This window comes from Oncorhynchus mykiss, chromosome 31 (genome assembly GCF_013265735.2).
Source record: "Oncorhynchus mykiss isolate Arlee chromosome 31, USDA_OmykA_1.1, whole genome shotgun sequence".
Taxonomy (NCBI): Eukaryota; Metazoa; Chordata; class Actinopteri; order Salmoniformes; family Salmonidae; genus Oncorhynchus; species Oncorhynchus mykiss.
In genome coordinates this window covers 18,978,980-18,998,370 of record NC_050571.1, presented here as the reverse complement: position 1 = coordinate 18,998,370, position 19,391 = coordinate 18,978,980, and the positions used below count along the sequence as shown (strand labels likewise).

The 19,391-nt window shown below is 44.4% G+C and overlaps 4 protein-coding genes across 7 annotated transcripts; 1 reads left to right on the top strand and 3 right to left on the bottom strand.

Annotated features, from left to right (window-relative positions):
- The first annotated feature begins 681 nt into the window (after positions 1-681).
- LOC110504740 (aldehyde dehydrogenase family 3 member A2) lies at positions 682-3,335 on the top strand. Its single transcript, XM_036970555.1, has 8 exons — positions 682-708; positions 1,069-1,154; positions 1,258-1,466; positions 1,565-1,682; positions 1,974-2,115; positions 2,323-2,489; positions 2,586-2,685; positions 2,811-3,335. The coding sequence occupies exons 3-8, from the start codon at positions 1,366-1,368 to the stop codon at positions 3,083-3,085; spliced, it is 903 nt and encodes a 300-aa protein (XP_036826450.1). The 5' UTR covers positions 682-708; positions 1,069-1,154; positions 1,258-1,365; the 3' UTR covers positions 3,086-3,335.
- On the bottom strand, positions 3,316-10,080 carry ccdc142 (coiled-coil domain containing 142). Its single transcript, XM_036970552.1, has 13 exons — positions 9,675-10,080; positions 9,236-9,374; positions 9,042-9,103; positions 8,877-8,931; positions 7,148-8,746; positions 6,982-7,068; positions 6,666-6,830; positions 5,555-5,718; positions 5,200-5,316; positions 4,961-5,075; positions 4,637-4,814; positions 4,186-4,397; positions 3,316-4,008 (listed from the first exon to the last, which is right to left on the bottom strand). The coding sequence occupies exons 2-13, from the start codon at positions 9,321-9,323 to the stop codon at positions 3,758-3,760; spliced, it is 3,093 nt and encodes a 1,030-aa protein (XP_036826447.1). The 5' UTR covers positions 9,324-9,374; positions 9,675-10,080; the 3' UTR covers positions 3,316-3,757.
- A 244-nt stretch (positions 10,081-10,324) lies between these two features.
- LOC110504743 (stem-loop binding protein) lies at positions 10,325-13,937 on the bottom strand. Of its 2 annotated transcripts, none has more exons than XM_021583544.2 (8): positions 13,623-13,937; positions 12,698-12,826; positions 12,150-12,254; positions 12,004-12,066; positions 11,662-11,796; positions 11,423-11,572; positions 11,017-11,128; positions 10,325-10,852 (listed from the first exon to the last, which is right to left on the bottom strand). In XM_021583544.2, the coding sequence occupies exons 1-8, from the start codon at positions 13,679-13,681 to the stop codon at positions 10,784-10,786; spliced, it is 822 nt and encodes a 273-aa protein (XP_021439219.1). In that variant the 5' UTR covers positions 13,682-13,937; the 3' UTR covers positions 10,325-10,783. The 2 variants fall into 2 exon arrangements, with proteins under 2 accessions (XP_021439219.1, XP_021439220.1); XM_021583545.2 differs by having other exon boundaries at positions 12,004-12,060.
- A 1,542-nt stretch (positions 13,938-15,479) lies between these two features.
- On the bottom strand, positions 15,480-19,172 carry tmem129 (transmembrane protein 129, E3 ubiquitin protein ligase). Of its 3 annotated transcripts, none has more exons than XM_036970553.1 (5): positions 19,064-19,172; positions 18,312-18,401; positions 17,583-18,057; positions 17,190-17,349; positions 15,480-16,625 (listed from the first exon to the last, which is right to left on the bottom strand). In XM_036970553.1, exons 1-5 carry the CDS (start codon positions 19,155-19,157, stop codon positions 16,377-16,379), a joined length of 1,068 nt encoding a protein of 355 aa, XP_036826448.1. In that variant the 5' UTR covers positions 19,158-19,172; the 3' UTR covers positions 15,480-16,376. The 3 variants fall into 3 exon arrangements, with proteins under 3 accessions (XP_036826448.1, XP_036826449.1, XP_021439218.1); XM_036970554.1 differs by lacking the exon at positions 19,064-19,172 and adding an exon at positions 18,609-19,028; XM_021583543.2 differs by lacking the exon at positions 19,064-19,172 and having other exon boundaries at positions 18,312-19,023.
- Positions 19,173-19,391: the final 219 nt, after the last annotated feature.

The window sequence follows — 19,391 nt, the reverse complement described above, 5'->3', positions numbered from 1 at the left end:
CACATATACAACCCGTGTCTCAATTGTCTCAAGGCTTAAAAAATCCTTCTTTAACCTGTCTCCATTTCCTATACACTGATTGAAGTGAATTTAACAAGTGGCATCAATAAGGGATCATAGCTTTCACCTGGTCAGTCTATGTCATGGAAAGAGCAGGTATTCTTAATGTTTTGTACACTCAAATGTATCAACAAAGGGCATATACATATACACCAAGCTTTTTAGACGTAATAAAGCCTTCATAAATCGTAATGCATTTATAAGACCTATATAGATGCTTCACAAATTATAAAAGTAACCAAGTGAATGTCTGAGTTTTCATAACTTTGAGGGAGAAAAGAGGGAGATACCCCTTACCATATTAGTAAAGTCCAACCACCTACCACATTTGAATGACTAATCCAGTATGTTTAGGCACAGAGTGTGTTGATAAGTAAATAATAACGATCCATTTAGCCTCGATACAGACAGACATCACTGCCCTGTCGTTTTACAGAGCCAGTATGACACAGCCCTCTCCGAGCTGATTGGCCTGGAGAATGAGATCAGCCTGGCGGTGGGGAAGCTGTCTCAGTGGGCTGCCCCTCGCCATGTGGAGAAGAACATCATGACCTTAACAGACCAGGTGTACATCCTGCCTGAACCCCTGGGAGTGGTGCTCATCATCGGGGCATGGAACTACCCCTGGGCCCTCACTCATTGCAGCTGGTATATACCCCAGGCCCTAGTTGAATTAAATTCCTTCAAATGTTCCCACCACAAGGGGAGCAGAGGGGTATACTACAAAGCAGGATCAATGAGTCACCTATGAGCCACCTAACGTTGATAAACAACCAGATATAACCACTTATTTGCTGGCTCATTATTAAAGATAACACATCTAAGTTTTTTGGTTGTTGAGTGAACTAGACCATGTCCATTTCAAGCTTATCTTTAAAAATAAAAGGTTATATACCAATATTTAATCAAGTTACCTGGCTAACTCATTGATCCTGTAATGGATGCATATTTAGTTGTCTAACTTTATCTCAGCAACCCTCTCACACACTGTTTATTCTTCCTCTACAGGGAATGCAGCAGTGGTGAAACCCTCTGAGTTGAGTGAGCACTCAGCCAGTCTCCTCAAAGCACTGCTCCCTCAATATCTGGACAAGGTCTTACATTTTGCTAACCTTGTATCAGTAATAAAATAAAACATCTAAATGTGTGGTTTTGGGGTAAACTATCACTATAATGTTGGGTTATTTTCCCTGACAGGAGTTATATCCTGTGGTGACAGGTGGAGTTCCAGAGACCCAGGAGTTGCTGAGGCAGCGTTTTGACCACATCTTCTACACTGGGAACAGCACAGTGGGGAAAGTGGTGATGGAGGCCGCAGCCAAACACCTGACCCCTGTCACCCTGGAGCTGGGGGGCAAGAGCCCCTGTTACATCGACAAGGACTGTGACCTCATCGTGGCCTGCCGGTAACAGCTATTTGCACCGTTGCTCAGCAACCCATTTTATCCATAGTCACATGGCTCATATAGAGATGTCTTGATACGTCATGTGTTTGTTTTTATAGCCGAATCACATGGGGAAAGTTTTTCAACGTTGGGCAGACGTGCATTGCCCCTGACTACATCCTGTGTGAGCCCAGCATTCAGAACAAAGTGGTGGAGGGCATCCGGAATACACTACAGGTCTGTTCCAGATCTGTCTTCCCACAGCAGAGTAGTCTATTACCATGGACAATATATCAGGGTTCTATATCTGTCTATTACACTGTATGGTTTGAGACAGCATCTAATCCTCGTTTTAGACAGCATCTAATCCTAAATTTAGACAGCATCTAATCCTCGTTTTAGACAGCATATAATCCTCGTTTTAGACAGCATCTAATCTTTGTTTTAGACAGCATCTAATCCTCGTTTTAGACAGCATCTAATCCTCGTTTTAGACAGCATCTAATCCTCGTCTTTTGTTAATTCCAGGAGTTCTACGGCCCGGACCCCAAATCTTCCCCAGACTACGGTCGCATCATCAACCTGCGCCACTTTAGTCGAGTGATGGGTCTGCTGGAGGGATGCAGTGTGACACTAGGGGGAGAGAGTGACCCATCACAGTGTTATATTGGTAGGGAGAATCCTTATGGGGGAGATGATTGGCTGGACTCTTGCCAAGCTTTTTTATTTATGCAATGGGTATACAAATCCATATTGAATCAATTCTGGGATGAACTTTTGTCAGTGCTGTGATGTGCCGATGTAACTGACTGTACCGTCCCTGTGAATCTGTCAATAACAATGACCTTCCCCCCCCCCCCCCCATCTGATCCTCCAGCTCCCACCGTGGTAACGGACGTGTCTCCTCACACCAGACTTATGCAGGAGGAGATCTTCGGACCTCTGTTGCCCATAGTGACTGTTGGTGATGTGGGTGATGCAATTCGCTTCATCAACGGGAAAGAGAAGCCCTTAGCGCTGTATGTTTTTTCCTCTGACAAGAAGGTAAGCTACTACCGTTGAAACAATAGGACTCCATATTAGGAGAGTGTAGAGGATCACGCAGACTATATTATTCTTCTTTCTCTTTTTGCCAATGAGGTGATAAAGCGAATGATTGCTGAGACCAGCAGCGGCGGGGTGGTAGTCAATGATGTCATAATGCACTACGTGCTCAACTCCCTTCCTTTTGGCGGCGTAGGTAAGACCGATAACCAACAAGTATTTTAATAGTTTTGGCTAACACATTGGTGAATTTTCCTAGTCTAATATCCTATCTTATCTAATGACCTCACTTGCTGCTCTCTGAACTCTGACCCCGTACAGGTCAAAGTGGAATGGGCAGGTACCACGGGAAACACACCTTCGACCAGCTCAGCCACCACCGGGCGTGCCTGATCAAGTCCTTGGGCATGGAATGCATTAACATGGCCAGGTACCCACCCCAGGACCGCTCACGGGCACGCAGGGCCAGACAGGCCATGAGGAGCTCCCTGTGTGACCAATCCAAATCCACCTTCGTGTGGGCAGTTTTGGCCACCATCTTAGCCTGTGGTCTCCTTGTCGCCCTGATTGTAATTGTAGTCATGGGTGCCAGGTAGCCCAGGTTCTCACTACTGCAACTCATCAACTGGAAATTGTTTTTTGCATCAAATGCACTTCTTGAAGTTGCTATATTGTAATGTATCATCATCAATGTATTATGTCGATAATTCTGTAATCTTACTATGAGAGGGTTTACTATCTATAGATCAACCATGATCATCTATTTTATGACCTGATGTTTCCTTTTCTGTGGTTAAAAAGTAAACAAAACATACCCCTCAGGAGCCAGAGATGAAAAACAAATCTTTACTTTCCATTACGTCATTAGCACAGATTTACAAAAAGATGTTAAATTATATGCACATGCCATGGATACACACAATATTTGAAATGTTGTTTTGAAAAGAAACAAAAACTTTTCAGTAACGTTATTGCTTTGTACCTTTTGTCGTTAATGATAACATAAATAACTTCAATACTAGTCTATTGACATGGCTTTGATTTGTTCAGATGAAGTCCTAGGAAATGTAACATCCAAATGTTCCTAGTAACTTCATAATCTAGTAAACTGGCCCTGTCTGGCCCTAGCGCATTAACACATTTATTAATTTAAAGAGCAATTGCTTGCAGATGAGCAGCCTTGTAGGACAGCCTTTAGGCCAAAAGGCTGTTCATTTCCAGTGTCTGGACTGGAGGAGGAATGAGTTTCTACATAGAATACCTGAGGGTTAGGGCTCTGACCTTGTCAGGCACTGCAGCCCAGGGAGCTTCCAGCGGTTTCCATTGTGTATGCGCAGGTCCAGCCACTCTTGCTGTGCCACGGCCAGGTAGGACTCCTGCGGGGTGGAGGCCAGCAGCTCAGGGCTCATAGAGCCCTCTGCCTGGGCCAGGGCCTGTTGACATGCAGACTGGAGGTCCATGTTCTCAAAATTATTCAGACTGCTAGACGATTGGTCCACCATATTGGCACTACTTGGACCTGACGGGTAGAAATCACAAGATTGTCAACAGGAGAAACAGGCCAAATACATTGCTGTAAAGTGTTGCGGTACGTCTGACTTGCCTGTGTGGCTTACTTTTATAATTCCACTATAGTGGGATTCAACAAAAAATCATGTTATCAATGATGAAGGCACCCCCCCTGGTGGACACTTACAGCAGCGTCTGAAGGGCTCCCAGCCCCGCGAAGGCATGTAGGGCTTGGCCATGGGCTGCTGCAGCAGGCACACGATGGCGTTGTCCACCTGGTGGAAGACCCGGAGGGAGAGCAGCCTCTGGTGGATCTCCTCTGACAGGCTGTATTCCTCAGAGCGTATCAGGTTTCGGATCAAGTCAAAGTCTTGCTTCAGCTGTAGAGCCCCCTGGATACTGCAGAGAGAGAGAGAGAGAGGAACAGAAAGGTTGGTGAATGGGTGTGTCTACCACTCCCCTTACTAGTGTCATGTTAGGAAATAACAGTAATGATAATCAGTATAATCACAGAAATAGAATCACTAGTATGGGCTTCCCAAGTCAGAGATTCTATGCCCATTGTAGTAATTGTATTTCTATGGTATTCAGCACGGTTGTATTTGCTAATCTAGAATCAGGGAATACTGTACACATACCTGAACTTGATCTTCTGCTTGAGGATGTGCTCCATCCAGGCCTCCATGAAGGCTGTCATGGCCTCTGTCAGGGCGGGGATCCGAGCCTCCTCAGGCAGGGGCTGCACCCCCTCCAGTACCTGTCCTATTACACTCTGAGCTGCAGTAGTAGCGTAATCACTAGGGCTGCTGGGGAACTCTACAGATACAATAAGATGAAGGAAAAAACAAGCATCAATTATATTGGCTCCATACACAAAGTACAACAGAAAAAAACTCAAATAGTGGACATGTTTCTTATGTTTAGAATATAGGATATTTCAGTTCCATCAGTCTGTAATTTACCTGTTTTATAGTTCACTCTCCAGTGCTTTGCTGAGGGCATGGTCTGCAAAAAGATCTCCTCAGACATCCTCTTACAGTCCTTGGAGAAGATTCTGAGCACCAGTTCAGAGAATACCTTCAACAATGCAGACATAATAGAACTGAGTTTATTTGAGTAATAAACTCAAATCGGTTATAAGAGATGACAGGTGGAACATTGGTCTAGAAATTGACAGATCAACCATTATATTGTCCCTCACCTGTAGATCTGTGACACTCTGAGTAAGCTGTGCAGCCAGCAGCTTGAGGAGATGATTTTCATTCACACTCAGGGCCTCCACATGCTGCAGTAGCCTCACCACTGATGCTCTCAGAACCTTAAAGCACAGAACACACTTATGTAAGTGCATCCCTCAATGTCAACATAGGATTGCTCACTAAAGACAAGAAGAAAGATGGAGACCACCTGAAGCAAGGCCAACATACATTCAATAGGGAAATAGAAGATGTGTCCCCCAAATGTCACCGTATTCCCTATATAGTGCACTGCTTTAGACCAGAGCTCTAGTTCAAAGTAGTGCACTATATAGGAAGAATGTCAGAGTGAATCCTCACCTTGAGGTCTCCTAGGGTGACAAGCAGGAACTTGTTGAGGGACCAGGAGGAAAGGAACTGGTAGGCCTTTCTCATGACCCAGAAGGTAGAGGATCGGACGGATGCCACCACTCTGCTCAGCGATCCTATGTGAAGGGACCTCATAGTCCGAGCATTACTGTCACCTGATGAAGGATGAAAAGCAAGATGACTACCGTGTGGCCTGGTAGAATGTTTAAGAGGTAGAGAAGGAGAATGACCTAGGGATATTTGGAGGTGATTTCCAGATTAATAAGCAGTTTAAATCATATGGATATGGGGGTTACCTTGGACCAGGTGGGCTGATATAGGGGTTACCTTGGACCAGGTGGGCTGATATAGGGGTTACCTTGGACCAGGTGGGCTGATATAGGGGGTACCTTGGACCAGGTGGGCTGATATAGGGGGTACCTTGGACCAGGTGGGCTGATATAGGGGTTACCTTGGACCAGGTGGGCTGATATAGGGGGTACCTTGGACCAGGTGGGCTGATATAGGGGGTACCTTGGACCAGGTGGGCTGATATAGGGGTTACCTTGGACCAGGTGGGCTGATATAGGGGGTACCTTGGACCAGGTGGGCTGATATAGGGGGTACCTTGGACCAGGTGGGCTGATATAGGGGGTACCTTGGACCAGGTGGGCTGATATAGGGGGTACCTTGGACCAGGTGGGCTGATATAGGGGGTACCTTGGACCAGGTGGGCTGATATAGGGGTTACCTTGGACCAGGTGGGCTGATATAGGGAGTACCTTGGACCAGGTGGGCTGATATAGGGGGTACCTTGGACCAGGTGGGCTGATATAGGGGTTACCTTGGACCAGGTGGGCTGATATAGGGGTTACCTTGGACCAGGTGGGCTGATATAGGGGTTACCTTGGACCAGGTGGGCTGATATAGGGGTTACCTTGGACCAGGTGGGCTGATATAGGGGTTACCTTGGACCAGGTGGGCTGATATAGGGGTTACCTTGGACCAGGTGGGCTGATATAGGGGTTACCTTGGACCAGGTGGGCTGATATAGGGGTTACCTTGGACCAGGTGGGCTGATATAGGGGTTACCTTGGACCAGGTGGGCTGATATAGGGGTTACCTTGGACCAGGTGGGCTGAAGTTTGAAGCCACTGCAGCACTGTGAGGAGTGGAGGGGACAGCTGCAGGAGTCTCTCCATGGTACATGTCATCACCATGCAGTTCTCGCGCTCAACTCCTGGAAGACATTTATCTTTCAGTCCTGAGCCCAGTGACGCACACATCACTGCAAGAGAGAAAGAAACACACACACAAAGATTAGAGGCAATACCTTAACAGAAACCAAAAACATTGTGTTGTTATATTACTATAACTACATGATGCAGATGGATGTCAAATTACAGTGTATTAAGGATGTTTTAAACACAGAAACTGACCCTCATCCCAGTGCCTAAAAGCAGTGTTGGACAGGAGCTGTAAGATGAAGTCATCAACCACTCCTCTACACTCCTCAGGGACGAGCTCTGCAAGGCATTCAACTATTATTTATTGAAAGTGTCACAGTCACACATCAACTGATTAAAAACAGGCAGCATTTGTTACCTCCTCTACAGCCATGGTTGAGCCACATCACAAGCTGGAAAACCATCTGGTCGTTCCACTGGTTAACACTGCCCAAAGGGTCTCTCTTTGGTGGCTGGTGGAAGCGCTGAATGACGGCTTTGCCAAACTCCCTCCACAGCATTGTCCTGTAATGACCAAAGAGCTCCACACAGGCCCAAGACTGGACTGACTTGGGTCTCTTTATCTCCTGCCTGGCCTCATCTGTGGGTGAAGACTCTCCCTCAAAGCACCTGGGAGAATGTTCTGGGGTGTTGGTACACTCCGGCCTGGGTCTGTTGGGGATGTGTGGAGCCATCAGGTCTGTGGAGGACACCAGGGCCTGGAAGAGAATCTCTAGAGACTTTCGGTCCTGACGGATAAAGGCTATAAAGGGGAGATCAGAGGACCAGGAACAGGGTTTTCCCAACCTGGATTCATCTGAAGAGGGACCAGGGAGGTTCTCCAGTGTGAGCCCATCAGGACTGGGCTCTGAGGGGTGTAGAGGGGAAAGCAGCGGGAATAACAGTTCTAATTTCTCCCACGTAGGGGCTGGGGCTCCAGTGTGCAGGGCCTGGGAGTGGAGGAAGCTCTGTTGGGAAGCCCATTGGTACAGCTGCTCTGCCGCGATCTGCCCCCTGTGCTCTGCCAGTATCCTCATCAGTTCAACCACTGGGAACGGTGCAGGAAGGCTATCCCTCCGGGTGGGCTGCCTACTAGACAGCCCAGGCCAGTCAGACAGCTGCAGGGTCTGAGTTCTCCACCGCGAGCCTCTATACTGGACTCTCTGCTCCTCCAGTACCTGGTTAAAGACCTCTGCCCCAGCCAGCAGGTCTTCTAAGGCATCTCTAGGCACCCTGGCCAGCTGAGCTGATGCCAGAGCGGAGAGGGCTGTATAGATACAACGTTCCATCAGAACCAGGGCCTGCAGTCCCAGCACTCTCAGTGTCCGCCGCATGACAGCAAGGGTCTCTGTCCTCTGGAACAGAACAGTTCTCAGCCAGATGTCAGACTGGGCTTTGGCACATAGAGCATCCCAATGGCTCACATGGATACGTAGTTCCTGGCAGAGGCCTCCCATCCCAAAGCTCCAGGCAGAGTTTGGTCGCTCCAAGACTCGACTCCTGTCCATCAACAAACCTAGCTCCCGCTCCAGCAGGCTAGTCAGTTTGTCAACGTACACAGTGGTGACTCTGGTGCGCCGGGCATACTCATGGAGGAAAAGGAGCTGAGCCCGCTGTTCCAGTAGGTACTGCAGCTGCCCATAGTGATGGCTGAGGGTAGCGGCTGGAGGGTGGTGGTAGAAACTGCCCTCTGTAGCGAGGCCCCTGACGCAACTCTGCAGCTGGCCTGTCCGTGGCCCCCGCAACACTTGGCACTGTGGACTGAGACCCAGCATGCCCTGGTCTAGCCGCTGCAGCCTGCTAGACGACTGAGAGGTGAGGTTCTGGCACGCTACAAAGGTATCCCGGTTCTCAAATTCCCACATATCATCACTTTTCTGCCTCAGTAGCCACCTCAGGCTGGGGTTGAAGCGAGTCCTCAGCAGGGCCTCCGCCTTCTGCAGAGACTTGGTGAAGGGGCAACTCTGGGACCAAGAAGCTGAAGATGACAGGAGTATAGTGCTACTGTAATGCCACACAAACAGCATTGTCCTCTTATCAATTTGTTTCTATTTACATAGCTCAGGTGTTAACTATCAAAACAGTAACAAAGGAGGTGTTGCCCATACCATCAAGCTTGTCCTTTGAAAGAAAGTCATCATCTGACAAAGCATTTAGTCTCTTCTGAAATAAGATGGTTCAGAGAATGGTCAATAATAAAACCATAACTTAATGTTTTTTACATTGACTTAAGCATACCACAAAATATTTCATTGAGAATGTTAGTCACTTACCTGTTCATCTTCAGAAGAAAAGGGTTCTGGGTTCTCATTCACAGGGGATGTCTCGGTTTTATCTGGATGAAGACAAAGAGTAGTATCAAACCACGCAACAGTGTTCCTATTCTGAAACAGAACACGAAGTAACAATAAACTACGTATTCACAATCACAATGTCAGTGTAGACGTTAGGGAACAGAGAAGGTTACCTCCTGCCTTGTCCAAACCTCCCTGCCCCTCTATTTCCAGAGCGGTCCCATTCTGGGTCACCTGGTAGGTGCATAAAATCTGAGCCATATCAAAACAGGACGCAGCATTCAGGGGTCTTTCCCAAAATGGCTCACATTGCTGTTGGAAACAACGTTATTAATTAAATGCCCTCATAGTCAGAATAAATGAACACATTTCCAGGAAACAGCACTGAGCTTTAACGTTACTCAAGGTAACATGATCACCCTCTTTACATTTCGTATTCAGGTTACGTCTAGCTCTTAAACTTTAGCGAGGTCAAGCTCGCCTGCTGATGTTTTCTGATAGTATTCCTTGACAAGCTGTCGCCACCACACTCCCTAACATGGTAGCTACGCGTTGGCCATCTGAAAAGTATAGGGTACTTACTGCCATAATAAAACGGCAATAACACAATACCTGTGAAATCAGTATCCGACGTAAAGGCCCAGTAAGAGAACCCCATTTAGCTGGCTAGTAAGTCTATGCTTCCTCTTCTTGACACCTAGCGTTGGCAAGTTCATTTGTCAACATTGCTTTTTACTCCACGTTGCTTGCCACTCTTGCTAGCAAATATTTTCTAGTTAGCAAGCGATGGCCAAATTGAAGAAATTAGCATCCATTGTTGCTAACTACCGTTAAAGGTAATAAAACAAACATCACATTTGTACTTGAATACTTCCGTGTTTCACATCACCACTTGCTGTGAGGATTACAGCAGTCAACTGTTAGCAATTTAGCCAATCCTATTTTGAGTTTTAATCCTAGTGCTCACGAAAGTAGCGGGTTTGGTCCACGAATAGCATTGCTAGCTCAAAGCTAGCTAACCATCATGAGATACAAACAGCCAATGAAAAGAGAGCGTCCCTTGTTATGGTTAATACGGGGCGGAGCTATGACGCTCGTCCACATAGATCAATTGCTCATTCATGCTTGCAATAATCACTAAGCATTAACTAAGCATTAATGTACTATGAAAAACTAACTGAGAACATATACATTTCGCAGCTACAGCCAGGCAGAACAATGAGAATGCATATACAGAAAACTGATCATAGACTAAAATAACCTTGACGCATAACTTCATTTATTTTTTAAAAACTGCCTATAAAAATCTCAATGCCAACATAACCCTTCAAAATATAGTACAACATTGTATTTCAAAACAATTTACACAGGCTGCCAAATTCTGATATTTTTTTCTAATTGGTCATTTTTACCTACCACATCAGATCTTTTTCAGAGCTGATCTGATAGAGAAGAAAAAGATCTGATTTGGCCTGCCTGTCTAAACGCAGTCAAATTTACACTCCCAACTACTCACAATAAATTTATTTTCTTAACATAAAGTCATTAACAATTATAAAATGCAAGCATCCACAGCACAACATAAGAAAATTGTAACTATATACAATTCAGGTCACTGACTTGAATTTAATCATGAATTTATCCTGGAATTTTAATTAAGCATTCAATAATTTTTTTCCTGCTAGGGTGATCGCCATGGATTGTCTTTCAATGCACAACAGTTAGGCCATGTCAAGATCAACTGATGCATCTATTTTCATCATCTTGCTGGGAGTCCCTTGGCAGGAGTCCTAGAACATAAAAAAAAAATCTAGATTAGTTTTATACTGAAAAAATGCAGCACAAAGTCACTCCAATTGTGTTTGATAAGAGTCCAACAGTGCTTCCCAAAATTGCTTTTGAACATGGACCAATAGTTGTCTTCAAACATGCCAAGACTGGTTAAAGAACATACCGGTTGAGACGAAGAGGCATTGCTGACTTTAAGAGGCTGTGCGCTCGAGTCTGAATCCAGCTCAGGGAAGTCCAGCTCAATATCCATGACATCATCCAAGTCAACCTCCTCTCTAAATGATACATGAAACAAAGAACAACTGTATTACAAACTTGGTTTGAGTAAGCCATCTGGCACAAAGGTGTCCTCTCATGAAGGATTTTCCCTGAAACTAGGTAGATACATTTTTTCTACAGGATGGCTTTAACATATTTTCCAAATCCAATTTCAGGAGAACAACTTGTGCTTACAATTGAAGGACTATATCAAAGGGAGTATAAAGTTCAGTGGCATAAAAACATAATATATATATATACATTTTTTTTGCTTGATCGTTTTAAATGCCAGGATAATTTGAAGGGCTTACATGGCCTGCAGCTCACTGCCTTCCAGGGCTGGGGGATCCCACGCGTGAATCTTCACCTTCCACAGCTTAATCTGCTGGTCCCATGAGCGCCGGCTGTACTTCTTAAACTTGTTGGGAGTCTTAGGATGAACTCCCGGCTGCCTCAAGTGCCTGGCAAAACAATGGAAAACAAATGGGTTAATATTAACTTTGATCTATTAGGGTGGTAGCTGAATGAAAACCAACAATATTTTACTCACTTGGGTACTTCCTTGATGTATCTGTCGTAGGCGAGTGTGTTCTTCCCGTAGGTGATCTGTTTCTGCCTCCTCATCAGGACTTCCTCATCCTCCTCCATGACCTCACCGGGGACAGGAGAGTCTCTGGACTCTGAGCTGAAGACAGGAAACAGATTAATGAATGAAATGCAATGAATGGATGTACCCTGAGTGCCAGTCTGTTTGTGCTATCATGCCAACTCCTTGTCACACACATTGTTTGTTTGGCTTGACAACGAGCGAGCAATGGAGTTGGCAAGAGCACAAAAATCTGGGACCAGGCTCATGCGAAACACAGTATGAGACATACATTTTCAAACATACCTCCCAGAAGAGTTCTTTCGTTCCCTTGGACCAAAATCTGATGTTAGTATCCTCCGCCTGTAACTAAAAGAAACAATACCATAAGCAATTGAAAGCTTTTACAAGCACATTTAACTAAAATGGGAAACTCCGCAGTGACTGCTGACCGTTGCATATCCCGACGGACACTTGAGCGCCTTTCGTCAGTCTCCACTTCACTCCCCCAATCCGCACATCTAGGAACTGGACCTTCACTTTCAGGAGTGGTAAAACTGAAAGAGGAATGAAATGTACAGTTATTATGAGATTCCTCTCCAGAAGATGTCTCAAAACACCTTAAGTTGGAGATGGCTGATGGTGTGAAAGACATTAAACAACATCATACATTTTAAATTGTTTGTTTTTAACAGCATTATTCAGGGTGACATACATGGGGCACATTTGCATCTAGCAACCATCTGTCAACCTAGCTATTGTTCTCAAACACTTCCCTCATTTATGTGTTACAGGGCAGTCTACTTAAGTTATGGTTGTCAAGGTCTACATCCCAAATTGCTTGTCCCTATAAAGTGCACTATAAAGAAACCATAGGGCTCTGGTCAAAGTAGTGCACTATGTAGGGAATTGGGTGCCATTTGGGAAGCAAAAAAGGGCTCAACAGAAAATCTACCTAAAATATTGGTTTGATAACTGAGCAGTGTGAATCTTATCTTACCTAACAGGTCTGTGGTTAGCATTCATCTTCAGATCACTGGTACCAGTTGAGTCCAAGTCCCCATTTGATCTCATACTGCCATCAGCTCCCCGTTTCCGGCAGTTGGACCACCTTGAAGGGCCCCTATTCCTAGAAACAATGATATGGACCAACAAGACTGAAAGATCATGCCATTGTCAAGAACATCATTTTCCCGAAGAACTTAACATTAAAACAGTACTAAAAATGCCTTGTTCCCTTTGATTTAGTTGATTATTGTCAATCACTACAGACTCAGTGGAGACACTAGTAGGTACACTAGTTGACTATTGATGAGATATTTCAAGCACAGTACAATAGCTGCTTCGGCGCCATAGGATGCATGAGCGCGAAATGTTTTGCTAGTCAACCAACGTTACTATAGCTAGCTAGCAAGCTAGCTAACGTTAGTAGCTAGTTAGCTGTTGCATTAAAACCAGTTACATTAGCTAGCTACATTTTAAGGGAAATTAGTTGTTATAAAGTTGGTTGGCTAGCTAACGTTAGTTAGATAAACAAATTATTTGCACTTTCTATTTAGCTAGTGTAACTAGTTAAGGCAAGTTAGCGAGCTATTGTTAGCTGATTAGCTATCCAGCAGTAAACTTAGCTAGCTAACACCTGATCAAAATAAAGGTTAGGTGTCTAGCAAACGCTACGTTACTGTACGTAGCAAAACTAGTCAAGAATGCATAAGCAAGCAATGCAATAAATGCTCACATACTTATAACACGATAGGAAACATACATTAGCTGGAAAAGCGTACCTAGAAACAATTAGCCAGCTAGCTAACCAGACCAGCAACAATTCCGGATTTCGCGGGAGAAGACTGGCGCGAGAGAAAGCGAAAATAGATTTTTAAATAGATTTTTGTTGCTAAATTACTTACAAACTCATGACAACTTACCTATTTTCATCTCCGTTATATTCAGCATTGGTGCGTCTGGATTTGTGGCGAAAAGACATTTTTTTTTCTAAACGTACAGAGGAACGAAGGGCTTGTAGCTACTTCCCTTAAAGCAGAGATCTTTTGATTTTGATGTGAACGCGCCAAAGCTAAGGAATGGCGCTTCCCTGACGTCAGTCAACAATTGAAGAATTCATTTCGCATGGCCCGGTGCCCAGTGAGTATGGAGATATCGGTTAAGGACCAATGGAATTGTCTAATTTCGCAAGCTCTGCTGTTCCGGGGCACCGTGCCATGTACAAACGAACATGCCCGTTGTTGTCACGTGATAGAAGGGGAGGGATTTGACGCGCTTGTTTACAAAACCACAGATGGAACAGTGGTGGTTTAGTAATAAATAGAGGCATATATTTAGGGAGCTAGGCAAACTTTTAGAATATTATACAACATACAAAGAGGCGCCCTATACATTCTGTTACATAGCATTGTTTAAATATTCCTCGTGTAATGGTGAGCTAACATGGCTGCCATAGAATGTTGTAGTGTCATGTAAATGCGTCATAATGCTCATTCTAGACAATCCGTTTTATAGCATTTTTTTTATTTTGTATATTCCCCATGTACTGTTAATGTGCAGCTAACGCCACGTCAATGCGCTATACTAGGAAAATCCGAAATCTCCAAATGTTTTAACTGGTAGTAGTTATATACGTGCTGCGTCGGAAATGTCGCGGCATAACATGGCTAGAATGTTGAAGTGTCGTTAATACATCATAATGCAGAAACCGCATTGGCCCAACTGTCTATTGATGCATTCAAGACAACTGGGACCTCTGAAAAAACGGGGTCAAATCATGTCAGTGACCTTCTGGTCAGAAAATTAGAGGTCTACAGAAATACCAGAATTTTCGACATGAAACTCCCACTTAATTGGTAATTAGATACTTATGCATACATTTCAGTTTTCTAGATCCGACTACCACGTGAATGCGGAATCATCTTTGCATCTGGGACAGCATGGGCAGCGCCAATGAGTAGAAACAAGGTTCTGTACGATTGGCTGATCCCTCCTGATGACCCGATTGGACATGACTCCAGCAGGGTCACCAGGAAAGATCAGCCAATGAAGTTGGACGTCTCGCCCTGTTGACCACATTAAAATTGTGGAAGCCCCAAATGGCGCTGCCCATGCTGATAACAGCATTTAGTCCGCTAGAGGGCTCTATCATTCTCTATGGTTAAAAAAATAATTTTCCCAGTTTGAGCTCGTTTTTTTATCGAGCTCCCAGTTGTCTTGAACGCACTGAAGTCGGACATTTCCGAGTTCAAAATTGTTTTAAACGCGGCGCTAACACATGTTCTGCTTATACATTTCGTTGATAAAAAAAAAACGAATGTTGCCGCGTTCAAAACAACTGGGATCTCGGAAATCTGTGACTTACAACTTCAGTGCGTTCAAGACAACTAGAAACAAAAAAAAAACGAGCACCAACTGAGAAAATTTAGAATGTTCATCCAAATCGGAAACTCCGGTATCTTTCTAGTACTCCGTCTTTCTGACTTGAATATCCCTGACGTCATGATTTGTCCCCAAGTTCCCAGTGAATGCGCCATTACTGTTGATTGCCACAAAGAGGCGCCCAAGACCGTCATGGTGGATCACTAGGCCTACTGATCAATGAAGTTAAGTAATTTCCTCATCCATTCTCGGTATTGTTACAAACATGTTTTGTGGCAATTCTCACACAACAATTCTTAACCTTTTTGTTCCCAGGTCAGGTTAGTTAATTTTCTGTTGACAAATCCTCATCGAAATGTGGTATCAAGCAGTGGACATTCAGCAACAAACAAAACCAATTAGAGGGTAGCTATATTTTAATAAAGGTAACATAATTGTGAAATTAAGTATATGGCAATTTTAAAAACCATGTACCACATCAGTTTTCCCCATGTCATCAACTGACTACTTCATTAATTATATTTTCATAGCCCTACTTGACAAAGTTCCCTAATTGCATAACAGACCGATGAAAGACTGATAACACAAAGATGAACAAAATGTTTCCATTACAGCACCCTTGAAAAGGAGAGTAAAACAGAGTAAAGATATGTTGTGCCGCACTGTCCAGAGCCTACTACATTTTGCCCCATTTGAGTCTCATCAGAACGATCAACTGGAAGATGTAGAAAACCACAAGGTAATTCAAGGGGCAGACAAACGTTTAGGCGCAAGTGACTCAGCGATATGACGTAGGTGCACAAAGTAAACAGCATAGTGGGTTGATTTCCACAACAACTACGAGCATTGACTCACGAGGCTAAACTTCTCAGCTGTTTTGGTTCGTACCTACCACTAACAGTGTGACACGAACACGTGCACATGCACAGATACTGTGCGAGTTTTGCATCTCGCTCATCGCAATTATCATCGGTGCTGCTCATGGAAACATCATTTTGCTGAGACTAAATTTAACTTCTACTTAGCAATCTACCCAGCTTTAAAGCTCAAAGTTCATGTTGTTGCCATATTGTGCAGGGAAAAATATTTTATCAAATCAAAATCATGAAGAGCAAAGTTAGAACAAAACTAGAATATGCCAAGGTTTCCCATAGCAGAGTAATGGCACTAATGATGCAATAGAGACAAGGCACAATTAGAAAAGTAATCACAAGGGCTATCTGATGCACATCGCACCAAACCACCAGCAGATGCATATCTTTAGAATTGACTGAGAGGAAAACAGTATTGAGTGATCAGGGGACAATGCAGACATCCAGGATGCAGAACTTGGCCCTACAAGTGGGGCAAGGCACTCTGTTGCCCAACCAGGTCTCAGGTTTCTGCTGGTCCTGGCGGCTGGCAAACCATTTGCCCATACAGGTGAGACACCACATGGGTCTACAGTAGCACTGCTGGCACTCTCCTTCACCCTCCTCCTGGCATAGCCGTAACAGTTTGGTGTTGGCGGGCACCTGCATGCAACCAATGCAGGACTCCAGCTCCTAAGAACAGAGGCAGAGAAATATTGGGCATGATATTTCTAGTTTCTACTACACTGAGCAGAACACATTTTTTCATGACCATTTATCAAGCATGTTGGGAGAATTCATTTAAAGGTAGACTCAGCAAAATTATGTTGTCACGAGCAACACTGGAGATTGAGGTGAGCGCTTTGCGCTCACACAGTCAAAGGGGGATACCAAGTCAGTTGTACAACAATGCCTTCAACTGAAATGTGTCTTCCACATTTAACCCAACCCCTCTGAATCAGAGAGGTGTGGGGGGCTGCCTTAATCGACATCCATGTCTTTGACGCCCAAGGAAAAGTGGGTTAACTGCCTTGCTCAAGAGCAGAACAACAGATGTTTACCTTGTCAGCTCGGGGATACAATCTAGCAACATTTCGGCAACTGGCCCAGCGCTCTAACCACTAGGCTACCACACACAGTATGTGCACAGGTTCACTTCACGTTGTGTCGTTTACTTTCTGCATCATATCGCTGAGTCTACCTTTAATGTTGAATACATTAAATGGTTCACCCATAGACAATATAACATGGGGGCACCTGTCCGCTTGTCAGCTGGTAGACTTGGTTCATTTCCACCTGGGATTTGAATGTTTCCAAGAAGAGGTCACTCATAGTCTGGTGAATGACCACGTTGGCAGCGTTCCTGATTGGTGCATGCAGCTTCTCTCGCAGTTCTGCATATTCTGTTGAATTGAGCCTATGCAGGTGCATTATTCAGAACTGAGTATTTCACATACATAGTACAACATCATTATGCATCAGAAAAACTATATTTGCATTAAACAGGTGTTACAATGGGAAATAAATATGGTGGTTCTATTTAAGGTTTTGAAAGGGGTTGGCATTTACGGTTTACTTCTCAAATGAGCTGACAAGACAACAGCAAGCTTAGCCTATAGCTTAGCCTATAGCTCGTGTTAGCTACTGTACCTTATGTCAAAGGGCTTGACGCTGGGGTTGATGCTAGCGACCCGGAGTGTCAGGATCTGAACAGGAGTGGCTGAGTCAGGGGAGAGCTGGTGTTGCCTTGAGTCTGTGACTGTCAAGTGAGTGTCTTGCTGCAGTGCAATATGTACATAATAGGTAGTGACCTTCATGATCCAGGTGTCAGTGATGAGAACCCTTGCACCAGGGGCACCCGTTGCAAACTTGTCAATGCGGCGAAATTCTGTGTTGACAGAGGAGGCAACTGCCCCCCAGCCGGACTGGGGCAATGCATGGGCTTTAAGGTTCTGCGATATTGGATGATTTCCCCATTTGTGCCGAGACCAGTAGATGACGAGCACCCAGCTAAAGAGCTGAAGAGCCAGTGACAATGTGAAGAAAGCCCTCCAGCCATCACTTATTAAGTGAACATAGGCCAGATACTTTTCTGGAGCAGCTATGCACATTCCCATGTAGTACCCTGTTGGATACGGAACAGAAAGTTTGCTCAAATGTCTATACACTTGACGTTTGAATGATGTCGCTAGCTACTAGCTAAGCAGAATTATCACAGATAAAAGAGACTAGCTATACTATAGTAAAAAACAACAACAATACAATCAGTTAGTATGAATGATCACTTGACAGGACAGTGATCAATGTGGGTATTGCATGTCAATAGCTATTTTTCACTAGGCCCCTGGCAGCTAGTTAGCTGCTAGCTAAGTGACTTACCAAGTGGCAAAGTTGAATGAACTAGTAAAGTGACGCTCGTTCTCCTCACATGATATTGAATGAAACCAATATCTTCACTTCCAAGCCATCCTGAAAACAGATTTTGCACGGTGAAACCAGCTGATCGAAATTCATTTGGTGTGAATACAAAGCAAAACGCTAATACTATGTAGGCTAAAGAAAACGTTACTTCTGGCCGATCCATGTTACCAATGTATGTGTATCTAGTTAAGCTAACAGTCTAGCTAATTTTATTAACACATTAGCTAGCTAGAACTGAATAGGAAGAAACCAGACCAAAAAATGACAACATCCTGTGCCACGACTTTCGCTATCCCCTGAATTTTCAAAATAAAAGTCGGATGCTGCAGTCCAAACAAGTTATTTCTTCCCTTTCATTTAGGGGAATCCCCGTTGAAACCGGATGCAGTTTGATTTCCATCTTAAATGAAGGTCCAATTCACTAACTTTGCCCCCTCTGCCCTCGATTTAGCTCACTTATGGTTGATATGACCCACAATTCAATGCAAACTGTAGTTAAGCGTCCTACTCCGGTGGCCGCGAAGTGTCACATTTAATCAAGGTAGCTAGCTTTTAGGAATACTAAAATGTATTGGCATAAACGACCAAACTAAAAAACGATCTAGCCAGCTATGGGTAACTGTAGCTAGTTGTCTGACACGAGTGCAAGCTAGCTACGTTAGCTTGCTAGGTACATTCATAGCTTTAAGTTGGTTGTTTTTAAGCTCAACTTCTAAGATTTCCACCAAGGACTTTGTCTCTCTGATCATCACTCTCCCTTGTTCTAAGGGCTCCCCAGTGGTGCAGTGGTCTAAGGCACTGCATCTCAGTGCAAGAGGCGTCGCTGCAGTCCCTGATTTGAATCCAGGCTGCATCACATCCGGCTGTGATTGGCCCGGGGTAGGCTGTCATTGTAAATAAGAATTTGTCCTTAACTGACTTACCTAGTTAAATAAAGGTTACATTTTTTTAAATTGCTTGGGCAAGGGACATTTAAGGTACACTCAGACGTGACGATGTAAAACGTTATTCAAGGGCAGAGGGTTTAGCGCTGACAAC